The sequence below is a fragment of the Arthrobotrys flagrans genome, assembly GCF_004000055.1.
Source record: "Arthrobotrys flagrans strain CBS H-5679 chromosome Unknown unitig_9, whole genome shotgun sequence".
Classification (NCBI taxonomy): Eukaryota; Fungi; Ascomycota; class Orbiliomycetes; order Orbiliales; family Orbiliaceae; genus Arthrobotrys; species Arthrobotrys flagrans.
In genome coordinates this window covers 3,077,130-3,099,452 of record NW_027137551.1, presented here as the reverse complement: position 1 = coordinate 3,099,452, position 22,323 = coordinate 3,077,130, and the positions used below count along the sequence as shown (strand labels likewise).

At 49.4% G+C, this 22,323-nt stretch overlaps 8 protein-coding genes across 8 annotated transcripts; 5 read left to right on the top strand and 3 right to left on the bottom strand.

Moving 5' to 3' along the window:
* Positions 1 to 1,636: 1,636 nt before the first annotated feature.
* On the top strand, positions 1,637 to 2,082 carry DFL_006261 (uncharacterized protein; the record flags this gene model as incomplete). Its single annotated transcript, XM_067635649.1, has 2 exons — positions 1,637 to 1,781; positions 1,832 to 2,082. 2 exons carry the CDS (start codon positions 1,637 to 1,639, stop codon positions 2,080 to 2,082), a joined length of 396 nt encoding a protein of 131 aa, XP_067490056.1.
* A 588-nt stretch (positions 2,083 to 2,670) lies between these two features.
* Positions 2,671 to 3,571, bottom strand: DFL_006260 (uncharacterized protein; the record flags this gene model as incomplete). The annotated part of the gene is made up of 4 exons (XM_067635648.1): positions 2,671 to 2,751; positions 2,825 to 3,147; positions 3,208 to 3,307; positions 3,395 to 3,571. The coding sequence occupies 4 exons, from the start codon at positions 3,569 to 3,571 to the stop codon at positions 2,671 to 2,673; spliced, it is 681 nt and encodes a 226-aa protein (XP_067490055.1).
* A 606-nt stretch (positions 3,572 to 4,177) lies between these two features.
* DFL_006259 (uncharacterized protein) lies at positions 4,178 to 6,058 on the bottom strand (the record flags this gene model as incomplete). The annotated part of the gene is made up of 9 exons (XM_067635646.1): positions 4,178 to 4,502; positions 4,561 to 4,660; positions 4,728 to 4,849; positions 4,915 to 4,967; positions 5,043 to 5,237; positions 5,289 to 5,488; positions 5,629 to 5,727; positions 5,787 to 5,793; positions 5,849 to 6,058. The coding sequence occupies 9 exons, from the start codon at positions 6,056 to 6,058 to the stop codon at positions 4,178 to 4,180; spliced, it is 1,311 nt and encodes a 436-aa protein (XP_067490054.1).
* A 498-nt stretch (positions 6,059 to 6,556) lies between these two features.
* On the bottom strand, positions 6,557 to 8,236 carry DFL_006258 (uncharacterized protein; the record flags this gene model as incomplete). The annotated part of the gene is made up of 5 exons (XM_067635645.1): positions 6,557 to 6,908; positions 6,976 to 7,154; positions 7,208 to 7,325; positions 7,403 to 7,869; positions 7,958 to 8,236. The coding sequence occupies 5 exons, from the start codon at positions 8,234 to 8,236 to the stop codon at positions 6,557 to 6,559; spliced, it is 1,395 nt and encodes a 464-aa protein (XP_067490053.1).
* Positions 8,237 to 9,664: 1,428 nt separating this feature from the next.
* DFL_006257 (uncharacterized protein) lies at positions 9,665 to 12,333 on the top strand (the record flags this gene model as incomplete). Its single annotated transcript, XM_067635644.1, has 4 exons — positions 9,665 to 10,543; positions 10,601 to 11,112; positions 11,168 to 11,672; positions 11,734 to 12,333. 4 exons carry the CDS (start codon positions 9,665 to 9,667, stop codon positions 12,331 to 12,333), a joined length of 2,496 nt encoding a protein of 831 aa, XP_067490052.1.
* Positions 12,334 to 13,434: 1,101 nt separating this feature from the next.
* Positions 13,435 to 14,854, top strand: DFL_006256 (uncharacterized protein; the record flags this gene model as incomplete). The annotated part of the gene is made up of 6 exons (XM_067635643.1): positions 13,435 to 13,641; positions 13,713 to 13,803; positions 13,853 to 14,142; positions 14,205 to 14,245; positions 14,305 to 14,456; positions 14,511 to 14,854. 6 exons carry the CDS (start codon positions 13,435 to 13,437, stop codon positions 14,852 to 14,854), a joined length of 1,125 nt encoding a protein of 374 aa, XP_067490051.1.
* A 510-nt stretch (positions 14,855 to 15,364) lies between these two features.
* On the top strand, positions 15,365 to 17,764 carry DFL_006255 (uncharacterized protein; the record flags this gene model as incomplete). Its single annotated transcript, XM_067635642.1, has 5 exons — positions 15,365 to 15,665; positions 15,730 to 15,883; positions 15,963 to 17,081; positions 17,149 to 17,566; positions 17,663 to 17,764. The coding sequence occupies 5 exons, from the start codon at positions 15,365 to 15,367 to the stop codon at positions 17,762 to 17,764; spliced, it is 2,094 nt and encodes a 697-aa protein (XP_067490050.1).
* A 3,023-nt stretch (positions 17,765 to 20,787) lies between these two features.
* Positions 20,788 to 22,317, top strand: DFL_006254 (uncharacterized protein; the record flags this gene model as incomplete). Its single annotated transcript, XM_067635641.1, has 7 exons — positions 20,788 to 21,074; positions 21,158 to 21,383; positions 21,458 to 21,517; positions 21,577 to 21,621; positions 21,735 to 21,879; positions 21,952 to 22,211; positions 22,276 to 22,317. 7 exons carry the CDS (start codon positions 20,788 to 20,790, stop codon positions 22,315 to 22,317), a joined length of 1,065 nt encoding a protein of 354 aa, XP_067490049.1.
* Positions 22,318 to 22,323: the final 6 nt, after the last annotated feature.

The window sequence follows — 22,323 nt, the reverse complement described above, 5'->3', positions numbered from 1 at the left end:
GGTGGACCCTGGCGCCTCCGCTTACCCTTCTGGAAGCCGAAGAATCACGACAGGGTAAACTGGTCGGTCATGGGAGCAGTAGACACATACGACCTATGCACAACTCCGACCTTCCGCCGGCGGCCCCGGGACAGGGAAATATTTGAGGCTGAATGTTCCAATTGGAGATAAGATATCATGGGTAACGATAAAGCTTGGGTGCGGCAGGCGATCCTCCCGGAAGCTAACAGTTCCAGGGTGGATTCGATATCATTCATGAAGCACACGTCGAGTCGTGTGTTAATACAATGTTGGTGGTTGTTACCCCACATTTGGCAGGCTGTTTTCACAGATGCAACCCATGTGGCGGCTGATTATTCTGCATGGTGAGTTTCCTGGAATGTCGAGATGAGATTCGGGCTAGTGGGAGCAAGCTTCGATAGGCAATATCGTCGATCAATGACGTTGCCTGGTACGGATGGGCCTTTTGGGCATCCAATCTGAGGTCCCGTCGCCTGTCGCTTATGGGATTTTAACGGTTAGGATGGCTTTTAAAACCCAAAAGAGGGTCTTAATAGAAGCCTAACAGGGTAAGAGCGGAGTGGTAAGGTGTAGGTGGCATCAGTCGCATGTGAATGCTAGTGCAGGGTGTCAGGAGGAGGGGGCAAGTAAACTGTCGCCATGGTTTTGATGTGACCGAGGGCGGTGCACTTAAAGTTACCCAAGTACTCCATACCTCGTGAGTACCTAAGCGAGTACTTGAGCAGCTTCGGGTGTGACTTTGTGTAGCTTTCTTAGCTTCGATTTTGGTCTAGTACTTTTATAAAACGACACTCATGGTGCTTGCTTTGCATCGGTCGATGGGCGGATGGATGGATGGTTGATTCATCGATTGATCGATCGATTGAGTCAATGGCAGCATCCCCTGTAGGTCTAGTAGTAAGTAGAGCAAGAGTGTACTTTGTGTATACTTGAGCAGGTATGTAGATGGGAAGGGTATTATCAGATCGGTGAGGTTGACGATGATGATGACTCTCTACTGTATCAGGCTGACTTGGACAGGCTCAGCCTGTGTGTGTTGTTGGGATGGATGACACAGATCGCTGGGGTGGATCCTCGTCCTGTTCTCGTCCCAGTACCTACAGTACCTACAGCGCAGTGCCAACCAAAAGCTTCCGACTTCGCCCTTAAAGTCGCCGAGTGCCTTCTTCCTCCTCCTCCTCCTCCTCCTCCTCCTCCCCTCCTTCCCTTCCCTTCCTTTCTCTTCTCGTCATCTTCCTCCTCTTCCATCATCATCACCATCACTATCTCACAACTTCATATACCCCTCCTCCTTCTCTGGTCAACCATCTAATCATATAATACGTATTCTCCGTGACTTCCCCGTGACGATTTCGCTTTCCACTTCCACTTCCACTTCTACTTCCACTTCCACCCCCATTCCTCCGCTACATCGCCTCGTGAACCCTGACGTCAATTCGTTTCATTCCTGACTATTCTATATACACGCCTTTCCACCGTGTCCCTTCCAATATCGTTTCAGATCCAGCTTGTTCCAGTTGATCATTCATTCGACCCATATATACATATACACACACTCTCTCCCCCCCATCCAATACCAGGATTAAACATTTAATATCATCACCTTTTTACCAAAATGTCGTCTGCCATCCCAATTCCTAAAAAGGCCTCCAAGAAGGCTTCTTCTCCCCCTTCTCCCGGTTCATCTGATGAGATGTCCTCCTCGTCCAACTCGCCGTCTGCTGCCATTTTCGGCCACCGACGGCGTCAGTCACTTCTGAGTAAGTCTCCCAAACCTTCTACTAAAGAAGATGACTAATCAAATACGCAGGCTCCTCTCTGTCGAAGCAAGAACACACCGTTTTCGACCTCGGAACCCGTGACGGAACGGCCCGGCTCGTTACTTGCGTCAAGGCCGGCCAGGGTTTCGATTGGAACCAAGAAATGTTCCTGCCTCATCATTCCGATATCACGATACCTCCCCTTAGCGAGCGTGTCGATGTCGTCCACGAGATCATCCTGGATGATGAGGACGACGGCTTCATGGATATCGACGAGGAACGCGAGAAGCGACGAAGATAAATAATTTGGTTGCTGGACGGATTGGTGGGACGGATTAACGGCGCATTATGACTGGGAAACGGCGGAAATCAAATCAAGAGGAATGGGAACAATCAACAGAGTTCTGGGTTATGTTTGAAGTTTCTTTGAGGATACAAGGCGTCTTTTTTTTCTCTTCTAGTTTTTGGCATTGGGGTTTTTTTTGGGTTAAACGACGATTGGGGTTTTTTATGCGGGAAATCAGGAGGAGCATGCCTGGGGCTTTACGGTCTTTCTCTCTTTCTATTCTTCCATCATCATCATTTGCAGCGATTTAGCGACATTTTGGAATTGTTGTAGATGTCTTTCATTTCTTTGTTTCCTCTCGATTGGATAATGTTTCTGATCAAACTCCACTGATAGCGTTTTTTAAAAACTACTATTTTCTCTGCTCTCCGTTGAACGCTGATTTTACAAAAAAAAAAAAAAAAAAAAGAGGATACTGCTGGAAAACAATACACCCATTGACCAAGACGCCAGGATCCGAATGAACTCCTTCGCTGCAGAAAGTGATGACCGAGTGTGAACAATACTGGATGCGAAAAACCATGCCACCGAAAGACCGTGCTGTTACTTTGTCTGCTGGATATGCTCCAGAACCTGCTGGGCTTTGGCGACTTTTCCCTGGGCTCTCGTCAAAGGACCGTCCATCTGGAAATCCCAAGTGTTAGCAAACGGATAAAGCCAGACCCCCCCGGGAGATGAATGTCCTCTCCTCTCGTACCTTCTTCAAAACCAGCAGAAGCCCAACCGCATCCTCCCAAGCCTTCTCAACCTCCTCCTGCCTCGCCAGAGGTCTGACCCCCCAATCGATCGCACCCGCATCTCCTTCCCCGTCTATATCCATAGCACCTTCGTCCTCTTCCAACGCTGCTTCGGCCAATGCGACCTCCCTGTCGATATCCGCTTTGAGTTTCTTCTCGTAAGCAGCCGCAGCCCTCTTCGGTACCTCTCGTCGCAATTTTGCGACTTCTCCCGTAGCGGTTCCGACTTTTGCTATCAGCTCGTTGACGCGGACTCGGAGTTTATCATCGTACGGTTCGTATTCTATTTTTTATTTTCACGTCAGGTCCATTGGTGTTTCGGCGGACGGAAGGGGAAACGTACGGTCTTCCTCCTCCGCTCTGAGTACGGAATCGACATCTCCGATATCGTTCCCGTTTATCGAAATATTCTGGTTCGCAAGGTCGAGCAACCGTCGGACGTACTACTAGCCGAATAAAAAAAACATCTCCAGTCAGCTTCCCCTCCCTCCCCTTTCGTTCGAATCAAAGTCTAGGTAGGAAAAACACACCTCGGCGACCAACTCCTCGACCCGTTTCCTGTAAGCATCGTCCTTGGCGCTGGAATTCGCAGAAGGCGGGAAATGCTGCGCGAGCTTGTCGCGCGAGAGTTGTTCCACACGGTTCAGTATCGTCTTGTACTCGGCAATGGTGTCGAGACGGACTTTCGGGTGGTCCGCATCTGCCATTTGCGAGACGGGCGGGGAGCCGTTTGTTTCTTGCGCGGAAGGGTGGCGGTTCGAGAGCGTAGATTCGAGAGTTCGATGATGGGGGAAAAGATGTCGGATGGGTTTGGAGTGGGTTTCGAACGTTCCCGGTGTTGTTTTTGTTTTGCTTGGCTTCCCCCGAAGCTGCAGAGGAGCCAGCTTGCTATTCCGGACACGGCCATGAGTTGGGCTTCGTTCGCACGGTCATCTTTGATGCAATGCATCGCACAGGCGAAGAGAGTAGATACGATGATTGGGAAACGACCTCGAGGGTTATTCATTAGTAGTATATATGATAGCATATCGAAAATACTAGCTCGCAAAGCCCGCCTCCCCCCGCCACCAATCCTGCGATATCAAATACGGATCTAAGGTGTCTCTCTACTATGGAAAATGTGTATGCGTTTGAACTATACGGCCAAAGGCAAAGCGAATGGGGTTTTTCGGCGACCGGAAAGTCCGAGAAAAAAGAACGATCAACCGCTAAACCACATTATAATTATCCTACTCCGTATCAATCCACAAACTAGAACTCTGTCATCAAGAGAACCCGCTTCCCTCGTCGCAAATTCCAAAGGACTAGAACTTCTAAGCGGTGACTTCTAGGGCGGATTCAGCAGCCGCCGCAGGCTTGATACCCGAGGCATTGGCACCCGATTTGAAGAATGATCCCAAATGCTCGGGCTCGTTCCACGGCCCGGCGTCGCTCAACTGGCAACCACCTTCGCATTTGCAAGTTCCTCCGAATTCCACAGGCAGGTTTTCCGCGGGTATCTGTTCGAGAAGGCTGGATGCGTAGCCTGAGCCGAGCACCTTGATCTTTTGCACAGTGACGGGGTCGAGCCAGCCGCTGATAATACTCCACACGGTTGAGAACCCCCACGGTGCGTTTATAATATAGAGTTTTCCCAATCTATCATCGAAATTCAGCATTCCCTAGTTATTCGATCGGTGAGACGAGGTCTGTATACCTTTCAGGGTAGCAGTCCTGAGAAATAGCGGATGCCTTCTTCAGATAACCGTACGCGGATGGAATAGTTGTTACGCCAACACCCTTCAAGTCCATGATTGCTATTCGGGGCACCGGTGGTTAGCTACCGCTGGTGTATATTCCTAAAAACGACGGATGGTAACATACTGCAGCAAGTCTCCAACAGCCTGCCGACCTTTCTGGAGCAGGCGGGTAAACGAGGATCCGCAACCCTCTCATACTCGACGGCAAGGTTGGTCAACATGCGTTCTTGGGAGGTGATCTTTCCCCTATCGTTGGCCGAGGCAGCGTCAACACTATTCCCGAGTAAACTTGGGACCCGGGGAGTACACACATTGCAGTCAAATTGATCTTCCCGAGCTGTTCGATATATACTGGCCGTCCATCCTATGGTATACGGTCAGCAATGGGCGCAGATTCTATCGGGCGTTCTGGGGGGGGGGGGCGAAATAGGTCGAATACCTTGTCGGTTTTGTGGTAGTATTGTGGATAATACTTGAAGATCTCTGGCTTCTCTGGGTAGTCCCAGGTTGCCACGATCTCGTCAAGATTTGTTTCCTTCCCCCAGATGTCATTATCTTTCCTCCAGATCTCGGCCTTTACAAACATCGCCTCCGCCAAGCCGACATCGAATTTTCGGGCTCGTAGGTACCGTAACTGAAAAGACCGTTAGCATGGCTTTTATAAATTTTCGGAGGATACGCGTACCAGGGTGTTCGTATCGAGCCTTGCGGTGTAGCCCTGAGCCTCGAGTTTTGCTCTCAGCTGATGGACCTGGGCACCCTGGATCTCGGTGACATTGCCGGGATGTCCCTCCGGTGCTTTGCCCTCGGGATGGGTGTGTGGAAAGTTGTAGTCGTCGTACTTTTCGCTGCTCATGGTGGCTGTCTGGGGGGTTTTGTTTTGTGCTAAATCGGTCGATGGAGCTGTGAGCAAAAGATTCGATTCAAGTGGGGAGATGGTTCGAACGGTGGCTTCACACATGAACAGAAAAGAAAAGAAAAAAAAAGTCGAGATGGTGGGAAATATGTCAAGCTTGGAGACTCACCAGATGAGGATTCGGAATAGTAGCGGTTGTGGTGATGATGATGATGAAAGAGAAGGGATGGGGACCAGGGAATGACAAGTAATGGGGTGGATGGAGCTGCTGGAGGGATTAAGTAAGTTCTCGAGCTGAAGAGAAATATGTGGCGTCCTCGGACCTGCCTTCAACCTGAACTCCACTTGACTTTGCTTAGCTACCGCGACCCGGCACAGAACAGAAACACCCCTTTTTTTTCCTCCTTCGTCCTCTGGCTTTTCTCGAGACGACCGCTTGAGCACGAATGTTTGATAACTGCAGCTCTGAGACACGACGATTCAAGATGGCCACGGACAAGGTCTATCGTATGTTTGCCCAATTTGTTGTTGAGAGCCTGCTTGGTTCTCAGGCTTGGCTGGCTCCTGCGGAATCCATTTTTAACCAATGGCTCTCGCATGTTTGCTCCAATCGAGCATGTGCTCGCGGCCACACCAGCTAGCTCCGAGCTGCATCATGCTGTCCGGAGTCGAATTCGAAAGCATAAGATGCTATATACCATTCCTTAGCTACTAGATCAGATCTGCATACAAATACAATTGCTTTCGCCGCACAGTGCGGTGTTACATATGCTTGGGCCTAGCACTGGGAGACAGCTCGGCCCGGATAAGAAAAGACGATCTCCTGAAATATTACCAAACTCGCAGGTTTCCCAGAATCGGCCCGAAAAGAGTACCATAAAGGGCAAATTTGCAAAAAAAAAGGAAGCAGGACAAAAGGAAAAGGCTGGAACATTCGCAGTTGTCGCTTGGTCCGTTATGACCGCATCATAAGAAGGGACACGAGAAAGAAATCAAATATAAAGCATAAGATATAAAAAAGGACTTATCAAGGCACGCTTGCAAGGAAACGTTCGCCCGGAATACGCAAGGAGACCAGACCTCCCTGCCTAACCAAACTACGAACGACGCGAGTCGAATGATGATCTCCCAAGGTCAATAGAGGCTCGAACGCTGCTAGAACTGCTTCTCCTTCTCTGTCGGCGAGCTTCGCCTGGGTCCAAATTAGTGAGGCCGGAGGACCTGCCGATCAAATTCAAAATGTCGGTCAAGGATACGACGCCGATGAGGCGGCCACCCGAGCGGGCACCGGGTACGGATGCAACACTCAAACTTGCCGCGGCCGGAAAGCTGGCTGCGAGAGGAGACGCTGCGGCAAGGGAGGGTGGAGGTATCGCTGGGGTTGCAACTGGTATCGTCGGTGTCGATGGCGCGCTGTTGCCTTCGCTTGGTGCGTCGACTAGCCACATCCTATCTCGGGGGTGAGCTTAATCGCCCGGAGTCATCGTCGAAGAGAAAATGGGTGGTCATTATATACCTGTGGGCTCTCGTAGCGATGATTTTCGCGACGGTGTGTGCCAGAGTCGAGTGAGGGCTTACATAGAACACCGGATATGAGTCCTTGCCGTCGTTTAAGCCTCTATCTGTCAAAATTACAGAGAGGAAATGGAGACAGGAAGATTTAAGGAGCGGGAGGGAGCTTGTTCTCGTAAGGTGCTGTGGACTTTCTCGTTAGATGCTTACTCGTCGGAGTTCGTGGTAGGACAAACCTTGACGTCTGTCGTGGAAATATTTCCAACCACATTATGGTTGGAATCCACGACAGCCAGAGAGGAAATCCCTTCGGAATTCATCATCTCCAAAGCCTCCAGAACTCGCTGGTCACCGCTGCCGGAAAGAAACATCGTTAGACCCAGTCCTCTCTCGAATAAAACAAAGAGAAGGGGAACAAGCATTGCACGTACTTGATGGATATGACCTGCGCAGAACCAAAGTCCAACTCTCTGAGAGACAGAGGCAATACCTGATCGATCGGGGGGAAGGCTTTGGCGTTGGACCAAAAGAACTCGAGAATCTTCAACTGGCTGATCATCCCAATGACGCTATCGGTTCCTTCCTTTACTACCGCAACCCTGTGAACACCGCTACCCAAGATCTCAACGACCTTGGAGAGACCTTCAGTCTCGGACACGGTCATGAAAGGGTCCTTCTTTCCCAGGTCCTTGACCAACTTGACGGGAATGTCGCCCCCGGAACGGCCTTTGGTGGCGAGATCCTGGAATGTATGCCCATCCGTATCCGAGGGATCTCCTTTCCACACACCGAGAACCATCAGAAGGAAAGCGGTGAGGTCACTGTAATCAAAGGTTCCAATGACTGCTCCGTTTTCGGATTTAATGGGCAGAGAGGATATGCCAAAGTCAACTAACATCTTTCCGAAGAAATACCCAGGTAAGTTTCGTAAAGACTTGGGAGAGAGCCAAAGAAGGTACAAGAGAGGAAACTCCGGTATGTCGTACCTGACATGCCTCTTCAATCGGCTTGTTCTCCTCAACGAAATGCAGCTTCTGGTCGGCCACTAGTTCTTTGCACGGGATGGTCCGCCAGTCTCGCTGCGGGACGTTAATATCCGGACGGGGAGCGATTGTGAGTAAATCTACGAGGGAGGCATGGGAGAGGGATGGTTGGCGGGAGGGAGATCGAGGAGTCGCACGAAGAGAAGCTTGGCTGGAGGATGCGGATCTTGACATCTTTTGGGCCCCGAACTCGGGAGAGGATGATGGTTGAGAAGCCGACATGATGGAAACTGCTTGTAGAGCTTCTTATCCTTATTGTTTTCCTTTCTGTTTTTATTCTTATTATTTCTAATGTTGATTTTGGACGAATGAAAGAAGTTTTGATTTGAATTTCAAGATAGGTGAAGTGGATTGGATTGTTATCGTAAGTGCGGTATTCGATGGTTGAGAGAGAAAGAGACTGCTCGAAGGGATGAATATTTGAATCTGCGAGGTATGGAGGTTAAACAATTGGGAGTTTTTGGACTGGCGATTGCGAGGGAATCAAGATCTCCGCTCGTGGTTATAGCGTGGTGCAGCAGGTGACTGCGGGCGGCGGTGGCAGGAGCGTGACGTACAGGATGGCCTGGTCAAGCACCAATAATTCATCGGACTAGGTACCCAAGGAGTAAGCAGCTCCCATTATCCCTTGCATGCAGAACTCGAGCTGAAGTGCCCGAAGCCCGAAGTCCGGATTTCGAGGATGGGGAGGCGGGTTGAGATGACGTTGGAATACTTCGAGGGGGCTATTTGGGTTGTGGGGAACCAGGCGGGGTCTTCTGTGCAACATCACAACACATCCAACCTCCCTTCGAGACTTATGGGTATATACGTACTGCTGAGTACTTAGGTATGCCCTATATTATCGATCCTAGGCGGGTACTCAAGTATACTTATGAGGTACGTACTGTCGGTAATGTAATTGATCCAGATGCCAGCTACATGCGCCACGGATACCCTGGCGGTGAATCCTGGTAGTACGGACGCCACATCCATCCATCCTGTGCATAGACATCTGTGGCTGTGTGGGTTTTCCGAGCAGGGAAGAGTGCAGGGATGACGTAACCCAGCAGTCTTGGTCTTAACTTCCAACCAGCGACGATAAGAGTACTTCGGACGAACGAAAGCCATCATCATCGCCGTCGTCGTCGTCTTCTCATTCTCCTTGATTCTAATTCTCCTTTCTTTTATAACCCCGGCCTGGCTGGTGTAATACATACTGATATATCATATCGGCGGCCGTGGAAAATAGAAGACAGCCAAATCGCAGTCTTGGCAGCCGCTAATTCGGGTACAGTGTCAGACTTCTGGGCTGCGGAGAAATCAAGACTGTTCCCTTTCGTCATAAACCCGCATCTCCATCCTCCCTCGATCCGGTCTTCCAGGTAGTAAACTAGTGTCTTGTCTCTTTTTTCTCCAAGCAAGTATTTGTAGCACCAATCCCCTTCTCTCTCCCTTTTTTTTTTTTCCCCTTCCCTTTCCCTTTTCCATTTCCGGTTTCTCTTCTTTCACCCCGGTCAATATTCCCTGAAAGCCCTCCTTCAACACAACTTTCCTTCTCACATCTCCCCAACCAAAACCATCAGGACTGATTCCGTCGCAGACCCCATTGAAGTCCACGGTTATAGCCGTTTCGGACCTCCAAACTAGGAGGGAACACAATCGCCAGCCATGTCGGCGTACGGTGGGAGCAATCAACCTCATTCGAGGTCTCAAACTCCCGTTCAAGATGTCGCACGGGCATCCGGTTACGCCCCTCACCGACCACGAACGGCAGATACTACCGGTACAGGCGGTGCCCACAGTCATAGATCGATCGAAGGCGATGCCAGGTCCATGGACGGCAGCACAAGAGGCGGTACCTCCGAACCACCTTCTAGACAACCCTCGACGTTGAAAAAGAGGAATTCGTTTAGGAGAAGCAGTTCTCTTAAACGCTCGGGATCTCGGTCGCGCAGGTCAACCGTTGGAGAAATGGATAGCGAAAACCCAAATTCCGCCTTTCACTCGCCTGTCCCTTCCCATGGGAACCCGACGGAGGTTTTGGCCAACAGGTTTTCGGGATGGCGCCGGATCTTGAAAGACTACATAGCATACTTTAAGGATGTCCAGGTTGCTTACGAAACCCAAGCCAAGACCACCAGTAGGCTTTTCCACACGTTGAACAGTGCCATTGAACCTGAAATGTTTCTTCGGTCCGGAGGTATTCTAGAGACCAACGTCGTCCTGAAAGAACATCACAAATCTGCCATGCTGGCCAGCGACCAAGCCAAGCAGATCCAGGTCCAGATCATTGGTTCGCTGAGCGGCCTACGGAACGACCTGACGGGGAAAATAAAAGAAATCAAGGGTTTGTCCGGCGATTTCAAAAACACATTGGATAAAGAGAGAGAGGGGACACGCAGGGCGGTTACGCAACTAGCCGATGCCCTGCTTGCCGTTGATTCCAATCCCTCCCTGGCCTCTGGCAAGAATGATCCATACATCGTGAAACTTTCGGTTGACAAGCAACTCCGACGACAATTAGCAGAAGAAAATTATCTCCACCGCGTAAGTTGGAAACTGTTAAGCCTGGTATGATCGTGGGAGGCTAACGCTTGAAGACAGGCGTATCTAAACCTCGAGAGTAGCGGCCGTGAGCTGGAAAGTATCGTGGTTTCGGAGATCCAGAAGGCCTTCGACTCTTACATGAAGATCATCAGGATGGAGGGTGCGGACCTTACGGATACGGCTGAAAGGCTACAGACTCGCACCATCAATCTGCCACCCGACCACGAGTGGTCGTGCTTTGTCGAACGGGATCCCGATTTCGTCGACCCCCGGATTCCGGTTAGAAATTTCGACGGTGTGGAGTACCCCGGTTGGAACCACCCGGCGGCGGTTGAAGTCAGGGCCGGCCTTCTGGAGCGAAAATCAAAGTATCTCAAATCCTACACACCGGGATGGTATGTTCTATCGCCGTCACATCTTCACGAATTCAAAACGCCAGATAGGGATCACGATATGACTCCGGTGATGTCACTTTACCTTCCCGACTGTACCATGGGTAGCCACACCCAACCCGGTGCGAATTCTCACAAATTCGTCGTCAAAGGCCGACAAACCGGCGCTCTGCATCGGTATGTTATTTTGAACCTTCCTTCTAACATGACATCTTGCTGACGAGATATTCAGCGGCCACAGTTGGGTCTTCCGTGCGGAGACGCACGAAGATATGATGGGTTTCTACGAAAACATCAAAAAGCTAATTGAACTCTCCGGGCCCGAGCGAAACGCCTTCGTCGCATCCTACCAAAAGCACCATACCCCTCCGGACACAGCAACGAAAGAAAATGGCTCCTCGAGCTCCGAGAATGGACTGGAGAACGACGAGGCTGATGAAATCCCATACTCTGCAGACCGCAGTGCACTAGTTGGTTCGGAGCCCTCTATTCATGAACCTCGACCAGAGGGTGGAAGATTCCCTTCCGATATTGACATTCAACGCCGGCGTTCACTCAGATCCGCGACCAGTGGTGCCTCCAACCCGTCACTAAATTCCGTACCCGGTATCGTCCAGCCGCAGGAGAGCTATCCCGCCGGCCTAGGAGGTGAGGTTGACGAGCACCGGTTCAATACCTTCGCGGCTGGGCGGCCAGGAATCCAACGCAATCCATCTGCATTTTCGTATGATGCACAGGTAACCAAACCCCCCACCCGCCACCTCTTCCGAACACTAGCTAAACGGTGCCATCGAACAGCACCCACCCACTTCAACCATACGCGGCGACGAAAATTTCCAGCCCGTTTTAGCACACATCTCCCCCGACGTGGAACGCAAGATGTCCCGGCAAACGGACCCGAGCGACATACTCGAACGCAGAGACAGCACGACTTCATGGGCTCGGGGAACCCCTTCGCGGAAGCCCACCGCGACTTACGGACTTGACCCCGTCACAGGCCAGCCTGATCTATCCGCGAGCCAGCATGCAGATGCCACGGTCCGCCAAGGACCTGCTTCGGACAATGCACAGCCCAACCTTGCTGCCTATGAGGCCGAGGCTGCATCAGGTGTAGCGGGTGCCGGTGCGTACGAACTTTATCGGGCTGCGCAATCTGCTCCGGGTTCGAGTGGACAGGAAGCTGTACCGAGGGGGGTTTCTTCTGCGAATGTCACAAACCCCGCCAAACTCACAGATGCTGCCTTTGTACCCTCGGAGGCAGGGGCACCGCAACGGCCCACAAAGTCATACGGCGACCTTCAAACTCCTGACGGGGAACCTTTGATCGTCCCCACCCAACGCACTAACTCGAACTTCACAATATCCGACTTCCATGTCCCCGGTGGATACCCTAAATAGTAGAACATTACAGCGTGTTAGGATTTGGGATGCCCGTTCGTTCCTCCCTTATTTACTTCTGTTCTTTTTGCGTTGGATTTCTCCTTGATTAGCTCTCTTTTTATGTTCGAAACCTGCTCCGAAGCGAGACAAAACAATTGACGATAAGCCGTGGAGTTCTTTTACACGATGATGAGGATATTATGCGAAATGAATCAACCGCCTTTGGTTTTTCGGCCTGGAACACCTGCGTATTTCGTTCCTTTGAGAAAACATATATATATATATATATATTGGCTTTGACGATTTAACCTGCGGTTATCTGAAGTAGGCTACTCCGAAGAGTATAAGGCATAGATCTGTAAACTAAAGTCCGGCGAATATGACGCTTGACCGGGATCACTTCTGTTTCAACCCAACGCAACGGTGAATGTATGCATATACCCAAGTACGTACTGGTACATCCATGTCATCTCCCGACTGGTGAATCGGGAGGTATCCGTGGCTAAAAGATCACTGCATCTCCAGCTGAGCGAGGGTGAAAATGTTGCAGCTGGCCAATAAGACGGGATCGAACCGGTCCACATGGCTGAATATCTTTTCGTACCAAGCAAAGCTGAGGGCAGAGCGCTGATTCGAAGCGGCAGGGCTGCATGCATGGATGTATCGTCCCCGCTCAATCTCACCTCAATGCATTCATGTCGTCTTAAGCTTCGGGTACAAGTACTTAAGCAACAGTTAAAGCCCTTCGAGTAGCTCGAGTCCGTTCGCATCCAAGCTGCTCGAAGCCGCAAATGCAAAAGTTGGAGGGAATTGTTTGTTCCGACTAAGCAGCGCTTCCGGCCCCAACACCTCAGTCTCGACTTGCTGTCCAACTGAAGTCAGCCAGCCAGCCAACCAACCAACCAACGACCAAGCTCCTGGCGGCCCCTGCGATAATCGAATCAGGTAATATTACCATAATCGCAGACTGCACCGCACAGCAGACTGCAGGCCTGGACCGAACCCCAACGTCACGCTAGTATACCTAGGTGCTTGCCTTTTGAAGAGCTGCTTGCGCGCCCCTACCCCATTCCCTAGAGAAGTCATCCCGCCATCGCCACAACCTTAATATTCATCGTCATGGAGCCGCCAAGCACATCTGCATCCCAATCCCCAAAACCGCCACAGCAACCACAACCGGCTATCCAGGCATGTCGCTACAAGACCGGGAAAACACTGGGATCCGGGTCATACTCTGTTGTTAGAGAGTGTGTCCATATCGAAACCGGGAGATACTATGCGGCCAAGATCATCAACAAGAAGCTGATGGCCGGGAGAGAGCACATGGTCGGGGCCCCTTGAATTCAGTTCATATCAGCAAAGCCTCATCATAGCTTACAAGTTTTACCACCTTTCAGGTCCGCAATGAGATCGCTGTTCTGAAAAAAGTGTCCATGGGGCACCAAAACATCTTAACTCTCGTGGATTACTTCGAGACGATGAATAACCGTACGTTGCCCTGCTGCTACTACTGCTACCGATCTAACCGTGGGGCTAGTATACCTGGTAACCGACTTGGCCCTCGGTGGCGAGCTCTTCGATAGGATCTGTAGGAAAGGTTCTTATTTCGAATCCGATGCTGCTGACCTCATCCGAGCCACCCTTTCCGCTGTTGCGTACCTGCACGACCATGGAATCGTCCATCGTGATCTGAAACCCGAGAATCTGCTGTTCCGAACACCGGAAGATAATGCCGACCTGTTGATCGCGGACTTTGGACTTTCCAGAATCATGGATGAAGAAAGATTCCACGTGTTGACGACGACATGCGGGACGCCTGGTTATATGGTACTTTCGCTGTTGTGCTAGGTTCCTGCTTGATGACATCGAAAGGCTAACCTCGGTGCTAGGCACCTGAAATATTCAAGAAGACGGGACATGGAAAACCAGTGTGAGTGGGAATATGTTCGAAGGACTTGTAAGATAGATCCATACTGATCATCAAACCAGCGACATCTGGGCCATTGGCGTCATCACCTACTTCCTCCTCTGCGGTTACACACCGTTCGATAGAGATTCGAACTTGGAGGAGATGCAAGCCATCCTAAAGGCCGATTACAAATTCGAGCCAGCACAATACTGGCAAGACATCTCAGACAACGGTATGACGCTCCTAGGCAGTGTGCTGCAAATATAATACTAACGACAGATTCTAGCCAAGGATTTTATCAGGCGTTGCCTGACAATTGATCCCAAGGCACGTCCCACAGCTCATGCCGCTCTGGAGCACCCCTTCATAATTGAAGAGCAGCCGGAGAAAGAGGCAGACTTGCTGCCCACCGTCCGCAAGAATTTCAACGCAAGGAGGACCCTACATGCCGCCATAGACACCATCAGAGCCATCAACAAACTCCGTGAAGGCGGTATGATGGATGGAGCTTTGAGCTCCGCGCCAGAAAACCAGAAGAAGGAGAAACCGGTAAACCAACCCGCCGCAGGGTTGTGGCACGGAAGTTCCACACAGGCGGCCACGACTAAGGGCCTATGGCAGAAGTCGTAAAGCGAAATGGCATTTGGTATTCTGGCCGATCCTTTTCTCTTTTCTCTTTGGATATACGATACGTCTCTCTTTTGTCAGACATTTTGCGAGTTTTCTTAGCCTAGTTATATTACCGCCGACGGATATTATGCGCGCGATGATGATGTTTTTGAGAGAATGGGAGGCTGAGCCTCTGCTGAATGCCACCGTGTAATTTCTACGCAATCGAGATGTTCCCTTACCTATAGAATTTGCGATTTGCCGCACTATTGGACAACCTCCGATATATTCTCAAGTATCACAGGCGTGTGCAGTATGAGTTGCTGGCTCTAGCGGCGTGGTATTTGAACAACGCCAAGAAAAAGCAAAGAGAGCACGAGCAGCGAAAAAAAAAAAAAAAAGAGTTCGCGAAATTCATCCAGCAAAAGTTTATACTTTGTTAAAACCGTCTACTGATATTAGGTCGACCAAACAAAAAATAATACCTCCGAACACCGGCCTACGTTCTCCTACAGCTGCCTCACCTCTGCCATGCCGAAAGAACTGAAAAAACGTGGCCGCCGTGAGGCCAAACGCCAAAAGCTCGATCATGATACGAACGGCCAGGAAGCAGCAAGCAGCAGCGGGGCCAGCCGGCCAGCACAGGGTCTTGCGCTTTCTACGCAGGCATTCGTCTCCGGGGAGTCGGAGTCCACGGGTGGCAATCAATTGCCATTTGAATCGTCAATTGCGCCCGGCGCCACCTTCTTCGGTCTGTTGGACGAGCAGGAGCAAGAGTATTTCAGGAAAGCAGATGAGACGCTAGAGGCGAACTTTTTCAAGAGCGAGGAAGGTATGTTGGGTTGTTCTGAGATCTCTGGGCGCCGTCCTGGATGGCTGATAGCTTGGATGTTTAGAAAGGGATATGTTCCTTCAGAATGTGATGAAGGAAACTGAGAACAAAGAGCTCAAGATGGCTTGTAGTCAGGGGTGTTCACGATTGCTGGAGAAGCTACTGTTTCTGGCGAATCCAGATCGTGTGAAAGTAGTGTTTCAGAAGTTCCGTGGACAGTAAGCGATGCCCGGTTGTCCGATATCCATTTACGAGCAGGTCTAGGTACGAGACAAGACAGTAGCTAACATTGTATAGTTTCGGTCATCTCATGGAACATCGATTTGCGTCCCACTGCTGCGAGGCCCTCTTCACAGTAGCGGCTTCGGTTGCAGCGACGGAATACACAAGCCTCGCGAAGGAGAATACAACTGGCGACGATAAAGAATTCGTGTCTGCCGAAAGCCTCTTTCTCTACACTGTTGCCGAGCTCGAGCCGCTGATTGACGGTCTGCTCATGGATCCATTCGGCGCACATGTCCTCAGAACCCTATTCCTCGTCCTTTCCGGAGCACCGCTGGACTCGCAATCTCATAAATCGATAGTTCACAGCAAAAGAAAGGAGAATATTGCGGCCTCGGTGAAGAAGACGGATGGCCACGAAGGTCAGGCACGACCGGTGCCGGAGTCTTTCAGGGAGGCCTTGAGCAAAATCATCAATAAAATCACCGTAGATATTAATCGCGAGAGTATACGGAATCTTGCGACAGACCCACTGGGAAGCCCAACCCTGCAGTTGTTGATAGAATTGGATTTGGGCCGATCGAGAAAATATAAAACCAAGATCGAAGAGTCGCTAGTAGGGAAACTTCTGTTACAACTACCCGAGGACGAAGAGAGGGACACGGATGCTACTAGGTCTTTCGTCAAAATGCTGCTCTCCGACACCATTGGTTCTCACCTGTTAGAGAGAGTTATGATGTGTGTCCCCAAAAAGACGTTCAATCAACTTTACAGCTTGTATTTCAAGGATGGACTAGGAAACCTGGCGGCGGGAGAAAGCGCCAGTTATGTGGTGATCAAGGTTTTGGACAAGTTGGAAACGTCGGAATTCAAAGCCGCTGAAGAAGAGCTCAAGAAGGCATTGCCCTCATTGCTCGAGAATCATCGGGTTTCCATGATTCGGTCAGTGGTCGAAAACTGCAGTAAACGCGGGCTTAGCGCAGATGGTTTCTGTGATTCTCTGTTTAAAACGTGGGGTTCAGGTTCTGGGGAAGAACGGAACCTGTTACTGAGAATGCTGGAAGTAAAACCAGAACTGGAGGAGGATGATTCGAAAGAGAGTCAGAAGAAGAATCCGGCTCAGCTACATGCATCACTACTAGTCCAAGCGTTACTTTCAGTCCCCGGAGAATGTTCGAAACGGGTGAAAGAGAGGTAAGAAAAGGGCTCAATACGTATTCCGCCATGAGAGATCTCGTATGACGGCTAACCCCGCAATTAGAATTCTGTCGTGTCCCGAAGATAGTCTCAGACAACTTTGCAAGCACAACACGGCGTCCCATGCTATTCAGAAGAGCATTGACATCGATCCTACAGATATTGCATACAAGCGCAAGTTCGTGGGGCTTCTCTCCGGGTCAATCGCGGATCTAGCTGTGCATCCCGTTGGCTCTCACGTAATCGACACGTTGTTTAAGGCCACGTTGAGCGGCCTCAAGTTACAACGGCAAAGGATTGCAGAAGAACTACTAGTCTCCGAACGAAGGTTACGAGATTCCCTGTATGGGCGAGCGGTGTGGAGAAATTGGAAGATGGATATGTATAAGACTAAGCGATATGACTGGAACAATATAACGAGTGCTTCGATATCCAGCGAAGGCCAGCCCGAGGCGACAGAGGTTAAGAAGAGTGCAATTCAGGTAAATATCAAATTGGCCCTCAACGAATTCGATTAGATTCATATTGTTTCGAGGCTAATGTGTGTGTGTGTGTGTGTGTGTGTGTGTACTATATAGATGGCAAGTGAGAGACACACCGCAGCGAAGAAGGCAAAGGAGGAGAAGGAGAAGGAGAAGGAGAAGACCAAGAAACGCAAGCAGACAGAGACAGAGAAATGAAGCGTTGAGTGTTGAAGATCGCCGGGATAGACGCGTTGGATCGCAACCAGCCAACCTCAGCGGCAACACATTGTCAAGGCCCCTAATGAAAGACTCGAGTTGAGGCGGACGGTGTATAAATGGACTATGAAAGAAGTACCCAGGTGAGTACTTAAGCATTCATGCCTGGACACTAGAGATGATGTCTTGCGCCACACATTCACCTGACTACCAGCTTAGCAATAAACAATTTCAATTTGTATATATCAATATCAAAGAAGCCTGCAGGCAGTCAATTCCCGCCTGTAACAGCTACCGTTGCTGCCTACCTGCCTCCTCGGGAACTGACTGTTTGTAGATTTGATTGATTGATTGGTTTTGGTTGTCTCGTTTTACGGAAGATTCAATGATAAACTGTGAAGATTCTGGTGTTGGAAATAGCTTGTCTGAAATAACTAATAAACTAGTTCTGTAACTAGGCTTTTTCGCTGATAATGTTCCGGGTTAATATGAATCAAACCGCCCCCATGGTAATATCTGGATATTGATATCCTGTGATTCCTTGGACTATGTGTTGGAGCGTGTTCTTTTGAGTCGCACAGAATGAAATATCAAGGCCTCATAGAACAGTCACCGAGAACCCTTGGGTAAAAAAATGAAGAAGGCGTGCCAAACAACCTTGGAAGTTGTAGATGGCTGGTATGCATAAGCGGTATAAACCTTCCTAGCCTTGTTGAAAGGCGCTCGAAGACACGCACATTTGTGCAGAGGCCTAGAGGGTCGCGGTTCCACCGTTTATGCATATCCGTTGTCCCAGCAGGTATACCCAGCCGCACCATCAATTATTTAAGTTTCCCGTTGCGACGCTTGCTGTCCGTTTGCTCATATTCTGATTTTACTATTCGTGTTTTTGCTACCGCTTCAGGCCTCGTTTGACTTTCAAGTATTGCTTTCCAATCTGCGGTAATTAACTCTACAGAAGACTAATGTTATAGCAACCTGTCTCTATTCAAACCATGTCAATCCTAAACTTCAATGCCCTATCTCCATGTATATATCCGCCTTTTGATAAGTGGCTTGAACTCAACGACAGCCTCGACCCTGGTCGGCCTCAACACGTCAGCCAAATCTATCAACCTCAACCCTTACCTGGTCATCCTTTGGTAAACTTTCGCCATCGCCAAGAGGTCAATAATCTTCTAAATCGCGAGCTCTTAACTCCCAAGCTAGACTCTCTATACAAATATCCCTGGCTCGTTGGGACGCAGAATGGCTCGCATATATCTCCATTACATTTTCAGAATGTTAAAGGGCGAGAAGTTGTGATCACCGAGGATCCAGAGTTACACCTTGTCTGGTACTACGATCGAACCTATGTAAAACCGATTCCGGCATACCTCTTCAGTTACGAATTTTGGAGGGAATACCTGTGTTCTGACGGCTCCCGATCCCACATACACAATACAGCACTTGGTTTCATGCGGTCTTGGACCTTTCTTATACAATCCGAATCCGATTTCAACATTGCATCCGAAAGAAAACTCATCAGGGTACCAGGGTTTTCGGGTTCCTACGAAGACTACACAAAGTTGCTACGATTCTTGCAAATTTTTACTGGGTTCGAGGACAAGGCTGTTTCGCGACGGTACCACTATGGCGAACTTCGGTTGATTCGCTTGAACTTATGGACACGGTTAGCATTCAGGAGTCTGCATCACCAGAAGGTTTATGGCCAATACGGGGCGTATTTCGCAAGCAAGATTTCTCCATTAGTATTCGTTATTACTATTGTCGCCGTTAGTTTGGCAGCGCTGCAAGTGCTGCTAGCACACGAGAGTCTAGATAGCGCTACTTAGTCGCATTTGTACCCTCGAATAGCGAGTTGGATAGCGGGACTGTCTATATAATGATACTCACCGCAGTATCAATCTGCCTAATACCGTGCCTCTTCTTGGGCCTCATCTTACGAGAACTGCTGTTTGCGTTATCGCATTATAGAAAGGGATTGCAAATAGTCTTTCCTCTGTATCAGCGAAACTTCTCCGCTCTTGTCCCCAGTTTGTTATCTTCCATGGCTGAGAACTCATGACTTGAGGGCGCCTTCGGCATCACGAAAACCCGACTGCAAGGATACCCCGCTTCTCAGTCAAGCCCCCTTTGGGAGCCTCTCCTTCAAAACTTAAACGCGGGCTAAAAAGTTAAAATCAATACGAGTTATTACAACTATTGTGAGGATGTGAGGTAGGCTCTGGGAGCCAAGCAGCAAAACTACTTCCCCATCAGCCATACGTAGAGAGGATGTCTGGGAACAGAACCTGTAGGCGGAAGAGACTGAGAGACTGAGAATAGTATATATATATATGTAAATGACAAGATAACGATGCGTACTAGAAGAAAATGAAAGGATAATACAATATAATAGGTGTATGATAGTTGAACAAAGGAAATTGGTTGATGATCCAAAAGAATGTCAGTAGGAAAACGATTTATGGAACAAGAATGCCAAGATGCGTTAAGAACTCAAAAATGCAACAGAACACGTGAACTCCATCAACACCCACCAAACCTTCCTTCCACTCTCTGACCACATCACGGAAACTTTTAACAAAATTAATATATTTGAAGACGTTTTTCGGGGAAATGCTAAATTTAATTAGGCCCCGACTTGCAGTCGGGCATTCGAGAATAACTGTATACATTGGTTCCTAGGAGAGCTGATGCCCGAATGAGACATATCCTCACGGCGTGCGCCCAAGTCAGACGCCAGACAGGAAGCCTCGAGTTCGAGGCTGGGAATATTCGAAGTCGCGCAACGCGAGATAGCGCAGATATGCATATGTACGCATACGCAAACTACAAACTGATGAAACCCAGATACACCTGAAAGGCTGGAATTTCGATAAAGGGACAAGCGGGATATTAAGACATCTCGAACCCCCTATCGAACTCATACCTGAACCAATGGTTAAGTAAAAACCCCTATGGCCTATGCCTACTACCCATATACATCTCCACCGGCACCCTTATTATATTCACGACAAAGGATGTTCTTATATAAATTGGGGTTGATTGGATTGTTTTTGAGATATGTGGTTCTCGATCTGAGGGTGGCTGCATGGCTTAGATTACCCGCCATCATCGTCGAGCGCCGAGTTTTGATATCGGTTATTGCCTTGATTTTAACAACATTATCACTACTCCAGCTACTGCTATGGCAGCCGGAAAATCTTCCATTAAAAACCACCATCGAAGTATTATATGACACTGAGCAGGACCGTGACACACTGTGCGGGACCGACAAGGCTGACATCCGTTCAGAATCAAAGGTCGAGTGCGTAACTACCCTCAGCTTTTGATATTTTGGATGCGGTAGCGTTTCGATCCTAAGATCCTAATCACCAATCTCTACCGCAGTTTAATCGCCGTCAATTGCCTCGCTTCAGATGGCAGTTCCGCGTGGAAATGCAAAAAGACATCCCACGAATGGCTGAGAGAAAGTCTGCCTTGCGACTTCCCCAATTCAAGGGTGTTATCATTCCACTACAGCTCCCAATGGAAGGCCAATTCACCTGTCCAAACGTTCCAGAGCTATGGATTGCAATTACTCCAGTCGTTACAGAAGTATCGTGCGAAAGATGATGTATGAGGCCGCTTGCACAGCCCTCGTTTCTCGCAGAGTCGATGAGAATCATTTGACTGATGGTTAATTCTTAGACGACGGATCGCCCTATAATCTTCATCGGCCACAGCTTTGGAGGTTTGGTGATCAAACAGGTAGGCCAGGCACTAGGATCATATATCAGCAGTTTTCTGATTTTCTATTCTCATCTCAGGCTCTTATTTTGGCAAATGAACCTCAGAACAAGGAACACTATGGAGTATTTTCAAGGATGACACTTGGGATAATCTTTCTGGGAACCCCCCATTACGGCTCTTCAATATCCCTCATGGGACGAATGTATTGTTCCTTCAACCAATTCCACGGTTCTAGGGCTCAACTCTTAAATATCCTGCAAGAAGGATCATTTCAGACAATCCGATTACAGGAAGACTTCGGCCAAGCGTACGGCGACCTCCGCAGCGTCTGCTTCTACGAGACGTTCCCTCTGTCAACCATTGGTTGGTTCAGGCTTCTGGTGGGTTTCGCCCGTATGATCTTACAAGTTAATAAGGACAAGGTCTTACCGATACGCTTCAAAATCTTCTAGGTGGTAAATGTCCTACCGATAACGAGCAAGACATATCATCTTATATTCGCTGGAGGATGACGAAATCAGTCACTTCGAACAAGTCATCACAAAACTCGGCAATCATTACAAGTCTAGAAGAAAACCATCGCGGGGTCTTTCTATGGGCTCATTTGATGCTCGAAGAGCTAGAGAACGCCGCATCCTACGAAATACTTGATATCCTCTCCCAACCGCCACCCAATCTTCGTGATGTATATGGACAAGCACTGCAGAAACGTGTAAGTACTTTGCATCACCGCCCTCTCCGGCGACTTCAGTTGGCCTTATTCTGGACTGCAACAGTTAGGCGACCGCTCAACAAAGCCGAGCTTCTCCACGCGATAGCTCTCA